This window comes from Diadema antillarum, unplaced genomic scaffold, assembly GCF_040938485.1.
Source record: "Diadema antillarum isolate AM-2024a unplaced genomic scaffold, OU_Dant_1.0 seq00000900_RagTag, whole genome shotgun sequence".
In the NCBI taxonomy this organism is placed as follows: Eukaryota; Metazoa; Echinodermata; class Echinoidea; order Diadematoida; family Diadematidae; genus Diadema; species Diadema antillarum.
In genome coordinates, this window is record NW_027271760.1 from 1235533 (window position 1) to 1258810 (window position 23278).

Genomic DNA, 23278 nt, shown 5'->3' on the forward strand with positions numbered 1-23278 from the left:
TGTGGCGATGACTTTTGAATGAAGAATAAAATGTATGCTTGCAGACAGTGTTATTCATTCAGTCTTATCTTAAGAGTCAATAGTCTGCCTCATAAAGCACATGTCAGTGTAGTAAAGTTTGCAAACTAACTGTACTTTCTCCCTAATGAGGATACTGAACGTTACCAAGGAAGCTAGCCGATTATAAGGAAATGACATCACACTGCTACGTAACTTGAGGTCATGATATGTGGTTAGTCAGTGACGTACAACTGTATTTTATTCAATGGCATAAGATATTATCAATTACACTGTATCACACATCATCCTATCACATACACTCTACCACTTTGTTACAAAGGTGTAGGGAAATTCTATGATAGAATCTACTGAGCTCAAAAAGACTAGAGATAATGCATTTCCCTCAGTGGCCCAGACTCAACAAACATACCAGCTTTTATACATGAGACACAAAGGAATCATCCTTCTACTTTAATTGACAACTCTTGATACACACATGTAGGTTTAGGGTTTCCTCGCCATGCTTCATTCTTCATGCCAGAACTTCATTCAGATTTCAAAAGGAAACCAGCTGTAAGTACAATTTGTACATCAATCTCTGCTGGCATTTTTGTATGGATGCAGACATTATTTATTGTTGGTAGGCTGAGTTGGGGTTTGTTCTTCTTCTGTTTTTGTCCAACCAGAGAGTATTTTAAGAGACTTTCATGACACACAAAAGGTCCCAATCCATCTTGGGATGAAAACACTTCAATCACACACGCATTACCTCTATCTTAGACCATATCCTTTCTTCACACCAAGAGTGACAATACAGTACGTGACATTAACACACTGACCCACTGACCGCATCCCAGGGCACATTGGTAAACATGGACGGCGAGGCAGGCTTTGACTGGTGACTGACGCACCTGCTTTTTTTGTGTGCCAAGAAAAGTTTTTATGCAATGTCCTGTAGCAACAAAGATCGAGCAAATTATCAAATAACTTTGGAACTTACCAAAAACTGGGTTGCGGTAAATACTTTGTATACAAGTTTGCATGTGATATCCTTTATATGTCATACATAATATCCAACAATGGCAACCGTCAGTATGTCAGGCCATACAACTGTTATAAAATTGGTTATTTATGTTTATCTAGCAGATAACCTGGGATATGAGTTAAAAATGTATATATATCATCATTTGAAAAGTTTACAGTCAACTGAAGGGAAAGCACACAAATGCATGTTGAAGGGCAAGTCCAAGATAACACGCGCGTTACGTATGGGACATTCAGAGACTTTTATGACCTGAAAAATAGTGTTAATGGCCTTTGATCATATTGAAATTTATCATGGTGATTGATATCTAGGAGAAGTATAATCATGTAAAAAATTGAGAAAAATGACCTTGACAATTATATTCTAGAAGAGAAAATATGTGCCGTTACGTATGGGACCAGAAAAATTTTGGTTTTTTGAACATTTTTTTCAACCTCAAAACTCTCTGAAAGTATTTCATTCTACAACTTGTAACTCACTGTGATGAGAGTCACAACACTCAAGATTATCACAGGTAAGTTTCATGTCATTAGGCAAAAAGCTCTAATTACAGGTTCTAATTAAAGGCAGACATGACGTGTTACGTATGGGACAGTTACGTATGGGACACTTTGTCCCCCATTCATTTAGTGTGTGGAGAACCATGTTATTGGGTATTTTGCATAATTATTGAAGTAAAATCAGTTGAAACTACTCAAATATTGATCCAAATTGTCAAGGAAACAATGTTCCCCAAATATTCACCATCATAGTCATATTCAATCATATTTTTATATTTTTATGACCAACCTGAGTATGCATGCCCTTTGTCCCCCATTCGTTTAGTGTGTGGAGAACCATGTTTATGGGTATTTTGCAAAATAATTTTGCAAAATACCCATAAACAAAGTTTTTGCATAATTATTGAGATGGAATCAGTTGAAATTACTCATATACTGATCCAGATTGTCAAGGGAACAATATCCCCCAAATATTTACCATCATTATCATATTCAATCATATTCTATATTTTTCATGACCAACCTGAGTATGTATGCCCTATTTTCATCAGGATAGTTACTACTAAAAAATTGAATAGTTTAAAGTGTTTACTTCCATTGATTAAGGGCAGTTTGCCATTTAGTTTCAATAAAAAAATAACTTGACACAAGAAATATTAATTTTAATAGATAAGCAATACCTGATGCGTGGAATTCTAATAATCGAGTAGATGTATGATGTCTGTCTAGCAGTCAGGTCATTGATTTGAGTCACACCTCAGTATGTATACCCATGAATTTTGTTGTGGCTACTATTGAAAACTGATAAGGACAATTTGTGTATCACTTGCAATAAAAATAAAATCATTTTACTTTTTTTTTTTGGATATCTCAACCGTTTCAAATTGGATCTCCATCAAATTAACTTTGAATTCCTCTAGTCTTAGAATTGTATGCTCTTTAGTAATTCATATTATTGGTTTCCAGTCATCTCATAAAATGTTGAAAACTGAATCCCCATTTCTACAAAAACTATACCATCCCTTTAATGCTGATTTTCATAAGTGTATTTTGCTATCTTCCCTTCCCCCTTTCTGAAAATTGTTCATTCAAGTACATGTATTGTTTCAAGTGTCTATACCTCACAAAGTAGCTACAAAGATGGGATGCTTTCTTCAGGATGATTGACCATTTGTGTACTGAGAGACCTTCCCAGCCAGCTACATGCATTTACATGCAATATATATGAGGATGTCCCATACGTAACACATTTGTCCCATACATAACATTATTTCAATGCCTAATAAAAAATACTTCTTTTACTATTTTTTCTTTTTTCTATGGTATTTAATTTCTCTAAACAATAAATTAGAACTTTCCAAAAGGGCATTCAAATAACCTTAGCAATTTCAGAAAAAACCTAAAAAAATGACCTCATTTTGTTACGTATGGGACATCTCATGATAGGACACGAGCTAATTTGCATAATCATTTGCATAATCCCTAAATTTTCATACCAAGTTAAACTATTTGATGAACTTCTTATGTCCACATATTAATCAAATATCATTTGCTTTCCTTTGAATAAATATGAATTTTTATAAATGTCCCATACGTAACACTGTGTTTTACATTTATGCAAATGAAGCCCTTGAAATTTGCATAAATTTACATAATATCATTTTTTCCTCCATGGAAATCAAAACTTTAACTCATAAGCTTCAAAATGATACTAAATATGTCAATATTGAGCAAAGATGAAATTTTGCCTTCTGAGGGGACCTTATCTTGGACTTGCCCTGAAACAAAAACTAACACAAGAAGCATAATTACATGAATAACAGATGGCAACAAATTGGGATGAATGTTTGAATTTGGCAGTCTAGTGGGTGATGAGATCCTCTTCCAGAATCCATACAAAGCCATCTTGGTCATGTGACTAACTTTAGACTATGACATGAAAAGTTGTTGATATTGAAGAAATGTCAAGGACGCTAGCAAGCAAATGGATCTTGGTTATTATCAAAGTCAGAATCAATTGCCTGCTTTCTCGTGTCCCTTCACACAGTCAATAATAACATTACAGTAGTATGCATCAATCACCAAGTAATAGTCATCTCCACTGCAGGTGTCATTACATGATACAATAGCAGACTCCCAGAACCTAATAATCATTGATCTGTCAATTTAAATTCCAATTCATATGCCTAATTGCATAGATGTCAACATGGCTATGTCTCCAATAATTTTTTATTCTTTAATTGGTCCATCTGGCATAATGTAGCATTTTATATACCACATCAAATTGGACTTCACAGTATGACTGTTCAACTTTTCTGCTTTTTAATTGTTTGGATGGAATCTTAGTGACCATTAACACAGCCAGTGAACTGAACAGTCAACAAAAAAGACAAGATGCCCAGGGTACATGATAGCTTTGCTCCTCTAGAGTGATTCCCAAGCCTGTAACGTATAGAAGCCTTTATAATCAATGTAGAAAGACACTGCCTTCAAAGAAAACCTGAGAATGCACAGCCTCCTCACAGAGATTACCAATGGTATTATATCCACCAGACTGCATGCTCCAGTAATCAATAGAGGATAAAAGAAAAAAGACAATAACTAAGCCTACTGTTTATGCTGGGGTGAAGCCACTTTTGATACCCTGGGTGTCGTCTTCCAAAATCAAGATTCAAACCTTATGATTGCAGTCTACATGTACAGTTATCATAAAACATTGATAAATGTTTAATATATACATAATGTTGCATCTGATTCTCACTTCAATTCTTCCTGCAGATTTATATCAAAAATACTGTATATCAGAGGGAAATTCCTACACTGTAACTGTTAGAGCAAATACTGTCACCATTGCCTAGGATTGGGACAACTATGGTGTCTCAGACTGACTAATAAAAGGGTCAGAAACTGAATCTTCCATTCAAATGTTATACAACATAAACTTCAAAACATGGGCCATGACATCACACTGTAGCCAGCACACACACACACACACAATGTGTTGTTTACAATACAAGCTCAGAGCGTGTAAACATGTACAAGCTCTTTCATTATGCACTCACCAGAGACCAACGAGATACCAAGACCACTGGCACTGCACTGCACTGACTGCACTGCCACTTGTATGATCACTATGCTTGTATCGGTACTCTTTATGACGATTGATATAAAAGTGAATTTCTCTTTCTATAATTTAGAAAATGAAGGTTTCTGCTTAAATACAACGTACCTGAGTACTGATACTGTATCTAGCCCTACTGACTAAACAAAAAAAGAAGAAATAAAGAATAAAAAATAAAGATCTTCTACTTCAAACCTGGAATATTTCATAATGTAGACATTTCTAGTCTTGTCCACTTAACTAACACACAACCTATATGAGTCTGTGACATACAGTACTGTAGTCATAAGAATGTAGAGTCTTGACTTCCATAATAAATGCATAAAAAAAGACATAAAAAAGGGGGGGCACCCGGTACAGTCCTCCCTGGATCCACCAACCTGTAAATTAAAAACAGCTATTATCAAAATGATAGACCTATTTATGTTACAAACATGTTTTCATTCTTAAAGGACACCAAAACCCAAACAGCTGAATGGATTGAGTGAAAACAGCAACAGATAGACTGTCTCTAGAGAAGTAGAACACATCAGTGAAAGTTTGAGGAAAATCAAATGAAGCAAAAGTCATTAATTTTTTTACAGTTTATTTTGTATCAATTGTCTGATTTTCCTAGTAACAGTTAAAACTTTCATTGATGTGCTCTACTAACGTTGTTGACCGAAAGATCGGTCTGTATCTGTCCGTCGGGGAATGTTCCGCGGAGACTGCGTCTGGCTTCACGGATCCCCTCCGTATACAATGTCTACGGAGGACGGCGTTAATGGCAAAATACAAAAGAGTCCTCCGGACAGACGGATCTTTCTGTCTACTAACGTTGCTGCTTTCACTCAATCCACAGTTGTCTTGGGTTTTGGTTTCCTCTAAGGCAGCCTTCCTTTAATCCAAACTGTCATCATCACTGATCAGACCGCGCACTGTCAATATCAATCCTCCAATAAAATCATGACTCACGTGGAATTTCTTTAATTCTAATGATTGATGTCAGTAGGATTTAATAGCATTTCTAGCGTTAGATCGTAAGAAGGAGCGTGATCTTACCTATCACTCAACTTCTTTTGCGGAAGAAAAGGACTTTCCGGACTTCTCACGTTTTTCTGCTTCATGCTGACGGTGAGTGTGTCTCAACGAAATCGTGCAATGTTTTGGGAATCATGAATGCAAATTTACAGCACGGCACACGGTTGAAGGCTTAAAGCTTGATTGAGGTGTGGAGTCCGAACTGTCGACTGGGCGTCGCAGCGGAGCGGGTATAGTCCTCCAGCCGAGGCGATCCGGTATAGTAGACCGACGCGCAACCGCTCACACTGCACCGCTGGCTCTGCTCAACACTCTACAAAATCTGGGAACGTTTGAATACAAACTGCGCTGATGACAACGGCTGGGCTTGTTTCTCACAATACAGTCACGACGAGGGAGCTATAAAGTCAGGAAATACGGACGTCTCAAGCGAATAAGGCGAATGTACGCACATTCCTAATATTTCAAAGCAAAACATAAGTTGGATTCTAGTTCTTATGTATACGTTTCAGTACGAGTACACGAGAGTGCAGTGTGGGTAAGGTGGTATGGATGAGAAACGGAACGCGACGACGCGATTACCAAAAGGTCGTCGTTCTGCATACAGTTTACATTCGAATATTGTTTATAACGCAAGACTACTCGCGCCAGTCGGGCACGCACGCAACCCTCCCGCTAGCGCTATTATCAGTTAACATTACCGACGTTCGCAGTTACTCTTGCGCTATACATTCTCCAGATACTCGTAGCAGCGAGCACGCCAACGTTATCTTTCCCACAAACATAATAACCCTAATCCTAATCCTCACTGTCACATCAAACTATTTTTAAACCAAACATAATATATCACAACCCAACCCTAACCCTAAAGTCCTCAGAGAAAATAAAACCGGAGCTATTCTGTAGTCGCGGTACAAAGTTTGAGCAGTCATGTCACCATTGTACGAGCATGTCTTTTCACTATTTTCAAATTTGATTTATTTTGCTTTAATCATTATTTTTTAGCTTTATTCATCGACAAAGAAATCGATCTTTGCAAGATGCATATACTTGTATGAAGATTAAAAAGATAATTTATTATGATTATTATTATTATTATTACTACTACTACTATTATCATTATTATTATTATTATTATTATTATTATTATTATCATTATCATTATTATCATTCATAAGGAAATATAGTAGGAAGAAAATATAAATAAGACATTACTCATGAACTGAGAACATGGATTCACATGTAGCTGCTTCAGTCTGACAAATGCTATCTTAAAAACTAAATACATTGCACAGCTTTACGCTGCATTTACCAAAAACAGTTGGTTACTGCAGGGGTAACCTTTTCCCTGCAGCACTCATATTGAACACAATAATTTGCATTTTCTGTTATAACTCAAACGCGGCACACTCCCAGTGGAATCTTCTGTACATGAGCCAGGGAGTTCCCACTTTCCTTGTTATAGCTGGTATAACGAAGCTACACTCTATTGGAGTTTCCGATGAAAGCCTTCGCTGGTTTGAGAATACTCTTGTCTGGTCGACAAATATACGTACATACTTTTGTAATGCAATGTCGGATCCCCTGCATGCTGGAAGCCGGAGTACCACAAGGTTCCATTTTGGGGCATCTCCTCTTTACAATCTATATCGATGACATTGTCAAACAGATTGAAGTGTGCAGTATTCATCTTTATGCAGATGACACTATTCTATACTTTTCTCATTCTGATATTAATCAAATTGAACAGGCTAACAACATTGATTTGAATGGCATCATGATAGATGGATGTGTTTAGATATAAGTTGAGTTTGAATGTTGATAAAACTGAATGTTTGTTGATAGGATCACCCGCAATGTTAAAACGATGCAATATCTGATAAATATACAGGTAAATGGTAAGCGTATTCAGTCCAAACAAACAGTGAAATATCTCGGAGTTATTGATCAAGAATTAAAATGGAATATTCATATAGAAATGTTGTGTTCATAAGTAATTTGATAAGGTTTTTGGGTCGTTTCCGTTTGAATTTAAATGAGCAAAGTATGAGGATAATTTACAACTCTATAATCAAACCTTTGTTTGATTATGCAGATGTACTTTATGATTCTGCCCATAAGAAGTATACTGATCGATTGCAGAAATTACAGAATACTGTTAGAGCGGGGAGACTGATCCTGAGAGTCAGTCCGTATATGCATATTTCGAATCAGGTTATTCATCAGACACTAAATTGGGAATCCTTAACACGCCGTTTAGAACATAATGTTAATGGTAGCCTATTTAAAACTCTTCTAAATTTCAGCGCTCCTTATTTATTGGGCTTGTTTAATTTTGTATCTCATCAATATTCTTTACGATATTATGGAAGATTAACGCTGTCAAAGCCTAGAACAGAATATTTTAGACGCATGTTCGCGTATCGTGGGGCATCCATGTACAATACTGTTCCCTTGGATATAGTATCTTCATCATCAAAGAAAGCAATAAATAATTATATATGTTTTACACTGGATGTTATGATAATGATCACGTATCTCTGTATATGTTAATGATTATGGGGAGGGTTGTGGGTGGGGAGGGTATATTGGTAATGGTATGGGGGAGTATACCATTTTCACAAGTTTTTTTTTGGTAATGTTGTTTAAGTTGATTTTGTACTGATGTATCATTTTTTTTTGTTCGTATCACATTATCATGTATAAGTAAAAGTGTGTGTATAATTAGTTTTATTGCATCGAGTTTCGATTATTGTAATTTTTCATGTGAAGTTGGACCTCTCGGAAGACCAGCACGGCCATGAAGTCCGAGCTGAGCAGGGCAATCCATCCGTTTTCCTTTAGTTATATATCCCAGTTGTATTGTATCATTGTTATTTTTGTGATTTTACGGTGAATAAATAAACAAACAAACGAGGTCTTTGCATGGCAGGAACCTCAGACATTGTCAGGGAGGTGGAATCTCTTCTTTCCACCACCTTCCTGGCAGATATTCAGGGGTCGCACGTTAGTGTTCAGGATGAATGGGGATGGCGGATATAGGGGTGCGTGGGGGGGGGGGGGGGGGGTCTCAGTCAATAAGTTCAATGGTATTCCCATCCCACCATAGCACCCCACCCCTCCCCTTCCGAAGAAAAGTCATAGGCAGTGTTCACCGTGTTGTGACTTTTCCCCCATTTTCAGCTTCTTTTTTTTCAGACCCCAAAACGTCATGGGGGGGGGGGGGGGAGGTGACCCTGATATTATATAATTTGTTGCAATTTCGAATAGACACATCGTGCACATCATGTCAAATTGATTTCCACTGTACTTTGTTTGAATTATCTTGATGTTAACTTCATGTTAGATGTTTCCCCTTTTTATTAAAATTTTCTCCTATACCTATTCCTATAAAGGTCAAAAGGTTTTGTTTTCTTTTTGAAATGAAAATGTACCCAGCCCCATTGGCACTGTATAATCTAAGCCAAATCAGATACAAAGAAAAAATGTTTTAGGTAAAACAGATATTATTGTTCAAACAGTATTTTCCAATGTATTTTGTATACCATTTTCAATATTTAGCACAAGTTTTGCCTTAAGTATTTCTTTTTATCAACCTGCAAACTTACAAAATTCCGATAGGCCGTATTATGGAAATATGAAATGCGATACGGTACATAACTGTACTTGGTCTTTACATAAAAAACAATACATCCCAGCTCTCTTGTATTTTAACGAATAGCGCCCCAGTGGCCGACCTTGAAAAATAAAATATTCAAAAGTGAGGTCATAATATTGTAGAGTATAACTTGTTCGACTTATGAGCCAAATATAATGGCAATGATGCGGTACATCAAAATAAAGAATGGTAAAGAAATTAGTAAGTAAAAAAAAAACATGCTCTTAGCATGTTTCTTATTTCCTGAATTTGTACTGAATAGCGATCTCAGTTGATGACCTTGAGAAAGTTCAAAATAGGTTCGTGTAGAGGTTGAATTGCTCTATGTGGCCAAAATTATATGATGGTGATAAAGAAGTTATAATATGGGGGCACAATGTGTCCCCTTGGGGGCCTGGAAATTTTGAAATAGCTTGGGGTTCATAAGGTGATATCACCGCTTCATCTATGATTACATTTTTGGTGTCATAATTTTACCCAGGATCAGTATATATACACTTGGTAAACATGTGAAACTTAATAACATTTTAGAATTTTTTAGATTTCGTCATCTTTCAATGAAACACTGACCATCTTAAATGAAATTCTGTTTCATAATTATCACTTAATCATAAATATGTGATTTAACGTTACGATTCATTACAATGTAGGCTACTTCTCTTGTCACTCCCTTCCATGTCTACTTCCTTCATTCTTAGGCCGTTAGTGTACCTCTCTCCCTCTTCTCTCTTCCCTTTCCTTTTCTCTCTCTTTGATTTGACTGTCAACTGCTCATTTTTAATTCTCGGTCATCTAAATCGAAAACTGGGCAGCGGTCCCCCGAGGTGGCGCTGTAACAATTTAAAATCGAGCAGCTCTGATAATACGCGTTATGTTGGAACCTCATTCTCTGTGGATAACGATCTGTGGTGGAGGGTCGAGTCAAAATGCACACGATAGGCGTTTTCACATCAGCCCGATAAAAATCCAAGCTCGAGATATTTTCCTATTTCCCAAGTCAGAAAATATCGCGCTATTTCGAAACATCGGGCTGATGTGAAAACGCCTAATGTGGCATGCTTTTATAGTGTTTATTAATAATATCGATGGATGGGGGAATGACTCCACCTTGGTTCAGGCGCGGAGGCATATAGGCGATGAGGATATGATTGAAATATATTCATCTTTCATTCAGGCTACTGCTAACTAGCACATCTGATAAGTGAACTCACAAAATGGGAAGTAATATTGGTGTTGAAGGATCGGATCATAATACAATATAGAATGTGAACTGTGAAATGATTTTAACTGATCGGACGGGGTCTAAATGGCGCCGCACAGCATCAAGGTATATACCTATACCTGAATAGCTTTTCAACACCCTATAAAACGGAGAACCTATCATCTCTTTCTGCCCGAAGGAATGCTAGGAACTGGCTCTAAACCTCGAAGCCTCCCATGATATAAGAAATAAGGCGAATTCTCTGAGTCTATTTTACAGACTTTCGTATAGGCAATTTACAATCCCTACCCCAATTCCACATGCCCATCCAAGAGCAAATTCATCAATTTGCACACAGCAAAGACAGCCAATAAACCCTTTCCTTTTCCGCTTTTCTTCTTCCTCTAAATCTTCTTTTTTTTTCCCTTATTGAATTTCCAGATGAATGTAAAAAGTACAAAGTATACTGCACGTATAGGCTTGAGTAAAGAGAGATCGTAGATGTATATAGGCCTTGGTCTATATAGAGTATCCTATTATTATGAACAAAATAAAGAGCAGACTATCTTGTCTTTGTTGATTTAATATAACATAAACTCGATATACATAGCGATTAAAAGACATAAATTGTCCTTGAGGAAAGTTAATGATGTCAATATATTATGTCTTTTCTATTTCATCCATATGTTACGTAATTATTGCCTCCAAGTAAAGTAAAGTTAATAATAATAATAATGGAGTCTTGTAGTGCGCCATGTCTGTCACACAGTGGCACTCCTGGCGCAGAAAGGTAAGACCTCCTCCCACATTGCTTCATTCAGGAAAAGATCCCAATTGAAAGAAAGGACAGTTACTGAAATAAAAAGGTCTTCAGTTCCCTCTTGAACAGAGGGTTAGAGGTCTCCATTCTCAGTTTCAAAGGCAGTGAGTTCCAGAGAGAAGAGCCAGACTGGGTGAAAGTTCTGTTGCCCCACGAATGATGAGTACGGGGAACTCGAAGGGTATGAGCAGTGGATGAACGAAGAAATGTATTTGGTTTGTACGGTACTTATGGAATATTTCCTGAAGGTAACTGGGTGCTGTGCCATATGTAAAGAACGGAAAACCAGGACCAAAATCTTGAAGACAATAATTTCACTTGTCAACCGGAAGCAGTGTCTGGAGGACGTGAGAGATGTGTGAAGTTCTCTTCGTTAGAGTTAGTAGTCTAGCAGCAGAGTTCTGGAGCAGCTGGAGGCGATGTATTTGGCAATATTTGCAAAGTTCTCTCTCCTTTTTTTTTTTTTTCTCTCTCTCTCTCTTGTTTTAACTGGCGAATGTATTTCACTTTGTTCAAGCTAATGCTCATAATGCGTCCCAGGAATGCAGGAACGGCGCAGTGTTTTCAAAAGTATGGGGGCCCACTTCCGGGTTTCATGAGCTAACAAAGTGATGACACCTTATGTTTTCCTTTGTATGGTGCACAAAAAGTGTGGGGGCCCGAGCCCCCACGGCCCCCACGGCTGCGCCGGCCCTGGAATGTGAGCATAATCTGAGAGTCCGAGAGGAGAGAAAATTCCCATTCTGGTTTTTCTTCATAAAAGAATGGAGTTGGATCGAGATGACAACGGGATTGATGTCAATCAAGCAATGCACTAGGCACCTGTCCCTGTCACAATTCCTAACATTACAACAGATTTGTCGAAGAGAAAGGTCAGTCGTGTGAAGCACCGGCCTTTCTTTATTATATCGTTTTGTGCCCAGTGGAGGGAGGCATTGCTCACATACACACAAAAGCGCTACTCATATTGCGTAACCGATTGCCGCGTGCCAATGGATGGCTGCGGGGTGGTGATCACCACGGATAGCACTCTTCACCTGTAGCTGTCACCTTGACACCACGTACAGCAAGTGCCCATGCTGTGCATCAGTGGTAGCAATCGCACCAACATCCCTGTTATTGTTTCGACTTCAATTGGGTTTTTAGAAGTGTAAAGCGAGATGAAACAAAAATGGAGACGTCAAAAGAGTGGGAAAATGCCAGGAAAACAGAATCGGAGGGAAAAATTTACAGGCATAGAACAATCAAAGGAGCTAGCTATTCCCAGCTTCAACTCATTTCATCCTCAACCGTCGCAGCGATTGCAGCCAAAAGCAGCACTCCCGCCGATAGCTGGTCAGCATCCTCGAGGGCAGAACTCAAGCGGTCGCTTACCCGAGCCACGGGGCGTCCTTCCCGCTTCAGCATCGCCTGAATAGCTGTGATCAAGTATAGTAGTAGGGCTGCTCTGCCTCGGCCATCGTTAAAATGGCGCTGTCGTTTCTTTTGCCGATTTTCTACATCTTGTTTGCAATACCATTCGTGCACATTCCACCCACAGAGTGCTCTAGACTACCAGAAAATTATCTTCAAAATGCTGGAACGGAGGAAGAGCTAGAGACGAGCGAGAAAGAAATTCTTGTAGCCTTCAAGGGACATCTCAACCAAACTCTTCGAAATTATCAGGCCGAGCTTCACCATTCGCTGCTAGAAGAATTACATGTGTACAACCGTCGGAAAAGACGAGGCAAGTTTCCGGTGTCCATTGTAAAATAGCTAGGATATTGGAAATCTCTCTGGCAGTGGCAGTGTATGTGGGGAAAAATGTTTCAAGTGAAAATAATTTGGATTAAGTAAATACATTATCAAATAGTAACTTGTTTTCATAGTTTTCTCTTGAACAAATCAAGTCAATGAGTCATACATTAGAAATCTTTGCAGAAATTTTCACTATACACATTTTAATTTTTTTTAGGATGAATATAACTAACACTTTGAGAATTACTCGCCCCAAAGTGCTCTCATGTCTTAGTAATCATGCAATAATGGTTTCGTACCAGAGCAGAGCGGGCTCTGAAAAATTCGAACGAGCTGTTAGTTTGACTCGACGCGGTTCCGCGACAATCAATATAACAGTTTTACGAAACCATTATTGCATGATTACTAAGACATGAGAGCACTTTAGAGCGAGTAAGTCTTACAGTGTTAGTTATATGAAAGGTACTTTAACCTGAAACACAAACTAAGACAAGGAAACTCGGGGAAACTTTCGAGGTACCAAAACTTTATATTATCTTTAAATCTTCAGGATTGTTAAGGCAGATTGGACATGGAAGGAATTTCTGAAAAACTGCCACATTTCATCATTATATTGCTGAGACTAAAGAGGATTAGTGTGGGTACCGGTACTAGGAATTGGAAAAAAAATCCATAAATGAAAATAAGTTAAAGAAAAATGTTATCAAGGTCATACCTATATATAGGAAAGGGAAAACATCTGGTACGTAGAGCACTTACATTTGACATGCATTCATGCTAACATTTATCTTGTGATGAAACTTTTCAGCATGCTTTTAACATGCTATACATATTTTCACAAAATCTGTGCTGTGGAAGCATCAAAATTTTGTATTAACCTTTTTCATGTCATTCAATGATCAATGTCTTCTCTCATCTTTGGAGATGTGGACAGGTATAATGTAACTTTGATTGATAATAACATGGAATAATACAATTTTTTAATGGAAGAAGTTCAGAAAGTGATTCTTCATCCTTTATTCCTTAATTCTACCGATTGCTGCTGGTGATTTTCTGATTACTTCAAGTGTGTATGGGCAAATATGAAAGATCTGAGCAAGAGCCAAGATCTCTTTTATTTTTGTCATGTCAAGAAAGTTTGAAAGAAACTCATGTGGTAATAATCTAACTCTATTTCATCACAGAACTTGTAGTGAATGAGAACCTGTACTGGGACGTTCAAACTGAGACAGATATTCCTACAGACTTCAGCATTGCCAAACATTTCTACAGTGATGGAGATGACTATCTTATCCTGGGCTACAATCAAGTGTCAGAGGGAACGTATACCACAGATGCAGAAATCTTCAAGTTTAGCACTACTACTGGGACTTTCACAACTACAGGTAAATTGAGAACCAGGTATTGAATATCTTACTGATTTTACTGATTTTACTGGCAACTCTTCTTGATTTCACCTCTTTTAACCAAAAATAATTGATGAAAACTGATACAAGATTGACTCAGTCAAAGTACAGTTAGGATATCTTCTCTTAATATGACATGTTATTGAAAAAAAAATCCTTTAATTTCAGTTATTATTTGTGGAAGCAATTGTTTGAACGTTCTTCAATTGCAAGAAGATCAATGCTTTATAATCATAATTCTGAATGATATTTGCTGCATCCTGCATTCAAGTTTAGGGAATGTTTTCAATCAAATTGAATGTAACTTTCTATGTTGAGATGTTAGTAAATGAATATTAATTTTTACTGTAGCTCAGAATGACAAGATTTGACTTTTAAAACCATCATTATCAAAGTTGTTATAAAATTTATTGTGTAATAAATTATAGTTCAAGAACAAGTGCAGTGGGTTTACCTTTAATCTTTTGATCAGTAAAAATTGACATTACTGTAAATGTGGGTAATCAGAAAAAAAAATTACTCTCATTCAGCTTGCAAGTGATAGATTATTCATGGACTGACATAAAAGGTTATATCATGCAATGAATGAAATGTTCAAATAATTGCCAGTGAAACTTGGTGCATATTACATATTTGCTATGATTGTGGAGGCTTTCAGAGGGTACCACTTAGCAATCCAAAGATGATTCAAAATTCACTTTACCTTTCAGAACATTGCTTGTATAAGTGATTTATGTTTCAATATTGTGATTACTCACACAGGTGTTACATTCACAACCTATGGACTCGCTGACATTGAACCATTTCTCATTTCTGATGAAATCTACATCGCTGTGGCGAATGGCCAGTTTGGGGCCACGTCATATCAAGGTCTCTCCCAAATTGTGACCTTTGACCCCGCTGGTCCTTCAATCAACCATGTCCAGTACATGTACACATACGGAGCATCAGCACTGGAGGCTTTCCTTTATGAAGGCGACACTTACCTAGCAGTGGCAAACCAACGCAGGAATTCTTATTTCAGATATTTGGTAGACTCAAAGTAAGTACTGTGGTATGCCATAGATTATCATAGACAGATTATAATGGAACTTAATTTTAATTATGTATAAGTGAAACGGAAGTCAAACATAAGAATCACATAGAACATGATGATTAAGTGAGCTTCACCAAACTAATGATAGTGACGTTCATGCATTTACCCATCTTGCGTCAGGTGGAAAAGTCGTTGGTACTTGCTCACACTGCTGTTAAAGAAATTGAAATTCGTCCTCATTGAGAAAAATATAAGGAAAACAACATAAGGAAATAGAACTAAAGAAACCCAGTGCATACATATGATAATAATAATAATGATAATAATAAGAATGATAATAAATGATAAGTAACACTTATAGAGTGCTTAAAGGGGATGGCTAGTAACTGATCAGTGGGAATGCTGGAGGATGATTGTTCCAATCCTTGTGGGATTCATTTAAGAGTACATTATACAGTATATCTATTGTTTTGTGAAAATTATTTGCTTCAGACTGGTCTCATATTCAAGTAATGTGCACTTCAATGTTTCCAGGTTAGTATGCCTGTGCAGTGTCGGGCGATCGTTAATGGGCCATTAACGATCGCCTCGTCACTGTACAGGCATCCACAAGGATTGGAACAATCCTCCCCCAGCATTCCCACTGATCCCCACTGATCAGTTACTAGCCATCCCCTTTAATACGGACATTTCTAAGTGCATTAGTACAGAAAAAATGTTTAATCAAAATACAACATTATGCACATATGATACAACTAATATAATTATTATGATGAATCTTATGCTGAATCACTTAATTTAAGTCCTTTGAATTTAATCAGGATGTCTTCATTGCTTTAATTTGTTGTACCAAATGTGCAATGTGCATTAGTGTAATGAAGCATAATCAAGTGTTGTCATTAATGTTCTTGTCATCTCTCCATATCAACAGAATATATCGCTATGCTGGAGCATACTTTGATGAGGTCGTTTCCTTGACAACCCATGGTGCTAGTGACATTGCTGCTGCGACCATTGGATTCAATCTGTATGTTGCTATTGCTCAGTATGTAGACAATGATGGGAGCTACACAGAAGGAACAATGCTATATCAAATGGATACAAGTGAGTCATGGTGAACTTTGCAGTGAAACAAATCTTTTACTTTCTGTTGTCTTTGATGAAGAAATGTATATTTAATTCTATTAAAATTGCAATTTCATCGTAATACATAATTTTTTTTTTCATATCTTGTAAAGAGATTCTAGCTTTTTAGTGGTAATTGTTGATTCGGATCTACTTTACTGGGGGAAAAAAGTAATGAAGGTATCAAAAGATATGTGGCATACATTAAAGAAAAAGCTATGAATGAATGTCATCAGCATGAGATGTTGACATACTGTGGAAAAAGTACAGAACCACCTTTATGATTTTACAGAGTACTGTAAAAGTGGTTTCTTTCACGGTGGTTTTATTTTCGCGCTTTTTGCGCTTTGAGGTTGAACCGCGCATTTAACATCACGCGAAAATGTTTTGGACTCGCCGCTTATGCACACACGAAGATTCCGCGCATTGAGTGTATTGATGGTCAACACACACACAGCGATACCGCGCAATGTAGGTACAGGCATGTTATAAAGTACTTGAGAGATGGGATTACAGGTATGCCTGCCTTTAATTTTAATTTCTATATAAGAAATAAAAGAATAATTGGATTAAAGTTTGGGTTTTCATGTGCAAAATAAAACAGTTTTTGCCGACTGTGAATTCACAAATTTCCCGACAGCGAATTTAAACGCTCGCGAAAAGTCGGCACCGATGGAAACCGCGAAAGTATCTGTACGCGAAAGAAACCACTTTTACAGTAAAACACTTTTGTCTTTTAGTCAGCTACTACCTGATCTAAACTTTCTGTCCAGCTGCAATGAATAGAATTGATCATGTTAGGCTCAATGGTTGAATTCTGGAGTTCAAACAATACATGGGAATGCCCACACGTGTTGAAATATCATTGCTCCACTTTCTTCCTTGTAAGCAAGTGTCACAACATAGATTGTTCTCTTTTAGTTGTGCTCCCTGTTTGTAATTGCTCCTGGATGTAATCTGGCAGATGTCTGAGTTTCAGGATGAAGAATTTAAGACCTAACGTCTTATTCGATGGAACCAAAAATACCTACCATGATATGCATACCATGTAAAGTCTACAGTTGATAAACACCTGAAAGCAATATCTGTATGAAATTCCTCATCAGTTCGAGATGGTGTTACCGTGTGTCCCCCAATTCAAACCCTTCAAATTGATCACCACGATCTCTAATGCTGAAGGTATTTTTTCCCCCAATTACTGTTACCTCCATCTCTTAGGCACTGAAGCAGGCACTGGAGAATTGCTGGTTGAAATGATCAAGCTACAGGTAATTCCGAGCTCTGCTCCCAAGTCGCTGGAGATGTTCATCGAGGGTGGTCACACCTACCTGGCCATTGCAAACCACCTCTCTGTGGTAAATGAAGTTGAGAATCCTATCACCGATTCTGTCATCTACTGGTGGGCCACAGGTACATCACACCCGTATTCACAGTACTGGAAAAAGAAGTTAATGGGACCAAGAAATATTCTTTTACTGATTGTAAAGTATATAATTATATCTGCTTTTAACCATGAGTAGGATATTGCTCTGAAATTATAGGTCATGAAGTGTTTTAGAATATCAACTGTGTAAGAGATCATAACATATAGGTCATTTTGTTTCTTTTGATGCCTGCATCATACATACCAAACAATGATTATTTAGACAAAAGAAAGAGGAAGAGAGAATAAAGAGTATGAAGAGAACATGAAGAAGAAAGAGGAGAATAATGTGGATGATGATGATGATGATGATTGATGACAGAGAATGTTAAGAACGGAGTGAGTCGTATATCATAGAATATTCTTTTATGCTTGTATGCTTTCAGAGAGTCAAGTTTTTGATGTTCCATCTCCATGCATGTCAGCCTCTAATATTTGCAGACATAAGCCAATGATAATAATGATAGTAATAATAGTAGTAATAATAATAACAACAATAATAGTGATGATAATAATAATAATAATAATAATAATAATAATAATAGGCATAATGATAATAGTAATAATTGCATTTATATATGATTTTTAATGTGTTATTTTTTGATAGGAAAACTGACATTTTACATTCTTCAACTTCAAAAAGAATTTTCATTTCTTTGTAACTTAGTCTACCAGTTAACCCAGATTTCAGTTATTTTTGTACTGTTCCGTTAGCATCTTGGTAACAAATTTCTTTCAACACATTATGGGAAAAATGCAATGTTCATTCCAAAGATATTCTTGTGTTCAAGAAACAGGAAACATTATAAATGTAGAAGGTAACATTCCCAGAATGAATTGAAGTAGAGAGACAGAATATATGTTTTATGACTTTAACTTGAAAATACATAGCTTTTGAAAAGTGTAGGATTATCTTTGCTTTGCTGTGATGGCTGTCTTTTTTCTTCTTTGTTTTTCACTCCTACAGCTCTTAAAGAACTATGGGTTGTGAATTCATTCATTTATTTTTTTCCATTTCCAACAGAAACATGTATTTTACAGAAATTGAATACAGAAATTACATCATAATACAAATTGCTTGAAGACTCCAGTTTTTGCAATGCCATGGTAAAATATCAACAAAAATACGTTCCATCTTTCTTCATTCTATTTCCCAGATAATCAGTTCATAGAATATCAGACAATACAGACAGATGGAGCGATGCAATTTGAACACCTGGAGCTTTCTTATTCACCAAGTCTTCTCGCTGTTGCTGATCTCACTGTAAGCCAAACATCATTTCTGGATATTTTCTGTCCTATTCAAACCACTCGGCTTTGTGACCCATTGTATTGAAGAAAACCCTACCATTGATATCTCTTGCAGACCATGAAGCCCTACAATGTAGCTCACTTATATAGTACATCTAACTAATTTGTTGCTTCCTTTGAAATCTTCCATGGCAGTGGAGAAGAGAAAATAGTCATGAATATTGTATCTCATTCTTGTAACATTGAAAGAGTAGAAAAGTTGAAGCTATTTTAGGAACCCTTAGATGTCATCACTCACATGATGCACCTTTTATCTCTGGTACATTACTGATAGAATTAATTATCTCCACAAATAATCTGAATGGAATGTTTAAAGATCCCTCATTTAAAAAAAGAGGAAGAAATAACAAGATTAGTTCCCATATTTTCATCTATTCTCGAGTTGTTACCATAATTGTAAAAGTGGAAATTTTTGCACAAATAATTTTTCACACAGCTTAGTAAAGAGAATCTTGCTTTTTGTTGATTCTGCTGATTCAAAATATAAAGTACAATTGCGATATCACATATTCATTATTGGATATTGTAATAAGCAAACAATATGGTGTGTTTTTATTTTTGCCCTAGTTTTATGTCTCACGAAATGCACAAAATTTTCCACACCTGAAAATTTCCTCTTTTACAGTATTGCTCTCCATTTTTGTATTTGACTTTCTTCCAGGGACTGAAATTCTACCACTTTAGTGATGTTGCATGGTGGGAAGAAGCAGATACAGATCTCCACCTCAACAATCCCTCAGTCCGACTCACTAATATTCATGTCGAGTCCTTCAGCATGGATAATACTGAATATCTGGCTACAGCTAGCAGCACTTTTTGGACAACTGAGCACCGAAATCTTACTTCCTCAAACTTTTTCTCCTTCGACCATGTGAATGAGACAAGTAAGTTTCAAGCATTTTATGTAAGTACATGTAGGCATACGCTGATGTAGATTATCATTCATCCAGTCGAAATGAAACCTATAAAATTCAAAAGTCAAAAAACGGATTGGAAAGTTACAATGTTCGACTTTTTTTAATCGGCAAAACATCACACAACGTAAATACCAATCCATTTTTTTAATAACAATTTTATAGGTTACATGTAGATAAGTCTTTGTTGGATGTTAAAGGGTGTGTACAGTTCTGGTTGAGGTGAGGGTTAGCTTTCAACGTTTTGTGAAATGTTCAGAAACCACTCTATGAGATGTCAAAGAGCATGCAATTCTAAGGGGTATCAAAAGTTTATTTGAATGAATGAATGAATTGCTTTATTGTCCATAAAGGAAATTCTCTTTTCACTGGTTTTTTACATGTATTCCACATAGTGAACAAGACAAAAAATTACAATTACATATTACAAATTGACAAATTCATCATAATTCAAAGGTACATATTGCATAACATATAATTCTGCTTGCCCAACGTATACATAAGGATAGCATATGAAATAGATGAAAATCTGTTTTGAAATGGCTGAGATATCCAAAAACAAGGTGAAACAAAGAGATACTAATAAAAGGCGTGGCCTGTCGCCTTTTATTATTATCAATTTTTTGGAAACAAATTTTCGTCAAATAAACGTTGAATCCTTATTAAAATTACATGCTCTTTCATATTTCATAAGAGGTTTCTCACTATCTCATTTAGGAATGTTATAAATCTGAATCCCCACCTCAACCAGTATTGAACAGTCCCTTTAAGTGTGAGTTCACATCTAAACAAGATCACCAAGCAAAATAATTATAAAAATAGCACAGAATATTTACATTTGTCTATTTCACTGCATAATATCCTTAATCAAGAGCTGTGTCATTCCAGTACTATGTGTGGTGCACACATAAACTCTATGCTCTATAAATCTCTACAGCCAGGGATTTAGAAATATGTGTCTGCTTTCTCTACTACTCTACAGCAACTACATTTGTCAATACAACTGCTGTATACCTTCCAAGTTGTATCCAGAACATGACTTCAGCTGTGGACGAGAGCACAGAAAACGTGAGCAAGACGATAGAGAAGCTAGGAAAAGGTCTGAGTAAGACAAAAGAGGGTCAAGTTGTCAACAGTGATATCGTTATAACAGGTTGGTACTGCCTGCACTTTGTTTTCGATTTTTATCAGTAATGCTATGGATGTATAAGTGTGCCCATTTACTGTATAAGCTAGACTATTTTTGCGTACAGATATTTTCAGGAATTAGGAGGTCACAGACATTTTCGTAAGATGTTGTTTTCTTGAATTGACACCGAAGCTTTCATAAACGCATTCCTACCATAGCGTTTGGCAACATTTTCGCGTGTTGTTAATTCGCGATCCAGTAGTGATTCGTGAAATTCGCAAAAATCAAACCCTCAACAGCTTATACAGTATTGCATAGTACAAAAAAACAACAATAATATTTTATTTGAAATTAGAAGCTTTATCTTTTTGTCTCCACCCCAGCTACTGTGTAGGGTAAAAATCAGCCATGTTCAAGGGCGGATCCAGGAATTCTGTAGAGAGGGGGCCTTTACAAAATTAAAGGGGGCGCACGCACCCCTCCCCCATTTTTTCTTTATATTTCTTGTGTTTTTACAAGAAATAAAGGGAGGGGAGATGAGCGCCCAGTGCAGTCCTCCCTGGATCCACTACTAATGTTTCATGTTTAGTGAGATGTATTGATTTTGATTTGCTCATTTCTTTTTGAAATCAGTTATGGGATCTTGATAGTAACTGACTGTCAGTGTACATTTACATATGAAATACAGTTGCCTTTTTCCCCACATTCTGATGACATAAGATTATTCATCATCAATGTCAAACATTACAATTTTAACTTTGTGAGTGCTTTATATGTTATCTATGGAAACAAATTGGTTTGGACCTAAAATTAGCTCACAAGAGTAATAGTGGTGAAATTTAGGGATTTAAAAATAATTGGTCAACTGAAAACACAATAAGGTTACATTTCTTGCAACCAAAAATTTCTAATTTTAGGAGACAATGAGTGTGAAATTTGGACAGTAGGTAGTAAAGACCCCATTTACAGTGCGGCGCTGGGCCGCGGTCGAGCCCACCTTCATTTCAGTGTAAACACTCAAAAGGCCAAATGCGGGGCCAAAATTGGCCGCGCATTTGGCCACACCCTGGAGGTGGTCTCGGCTCTACCGCTGCCGAGCCCAGCCTTTTTTCAGTGTAAACGCACACTGGGCCAAATGCGTGGCCCATTTTAGTCTGGCTTCCAGACCCTCTGCCCGTACTACTTCGCTATTCAGGATATTAACCCCCTCAACATCGGAAACTAGTATATTTTAAGGTGGTTTCGTCCTTCAAAGGATTTTTCCTTCTGCAAAGGCCTTTGCCGGAACGATGACTTTGTCGCCATGGAATCCAGTTGGCAAAGGGTCTGAAAACCAGACTATACCAAATTGCGTTTGTTTACAAGCAGAGCGCCACTACAACAAAATATTGAAAGGTTTGAATTAAAAGCGCGGCCGAGCCCGGCAGTGTAAACGGACAAAATTGTGGGGCTCGGCCCAGCAAGTGAGGCTGGGCTCAGCCGCGGCTCAGCCCAGCCCCGCACTGTAAACAGGGTCTTAGATATGATATGAAAGTTTCAGTTTGTAACAAATTGCAGATCTATTGTTCAACCAGATCACACAACTACCCTCTTTAACAGCCTTAAAATCTGCTACTGTATACTGTAAAACATGATATATTTGCGGCATGAAATTTTCGCGAATTGGAGCCGACAGCCTTTTTTCGTGGCACGAAATTTTTGCGAATTGCTACTGGCATTCAATGCATGTAGTGTAGACAAAAGCTTTCGCGTGCATTTTAATTTCGCGAATTTTGGCACTCGCGAAATTTGCGAAATTAAATTGCACGTGAAAATTCCTCGTTTTACAGTAT

At 37.1% G+C, this 23278-nt stretch overlaps 1 protein-coding gene across 1 annotated transcript in view; it reads left to right on the forward strand.

Annotated features, from left to right (window-relative positions):
* Positions 1–12832: 12832 nt before the first annotated feature.
* Positions 12833–23278, forward strand: part of LOC139741059 (uncharacterized) — a 38388-nt gene continuing 27942 nt past the window's right edge. The window contains exons 1-8 of the mRNA XM_071651645.1: positions 12833–13091; positions 14287–14487; positions 15271–15550; positions 16476–16648; positions 17900–18079; positions 19250–19356; positions 20065–20287; positions 21300–21470. Coding sequence (XP_071507746.1) covers positions 12833–13091; positions 14287–14487; positions 15271–15550; positions 16476–16648; positions 17900–18079; positions 19250–19356; positions 20065–20287; positions 21300–21470 — 1594 coding nt within the window. The remainder of the gene's footprint in view (positions 13092–14286; positions 14488–15270; positions 15551–16475; positions 16649–17899; positions 18080–19249; positions 19357–20064; positions 20288–21299; positions 21471–23278) is intronic.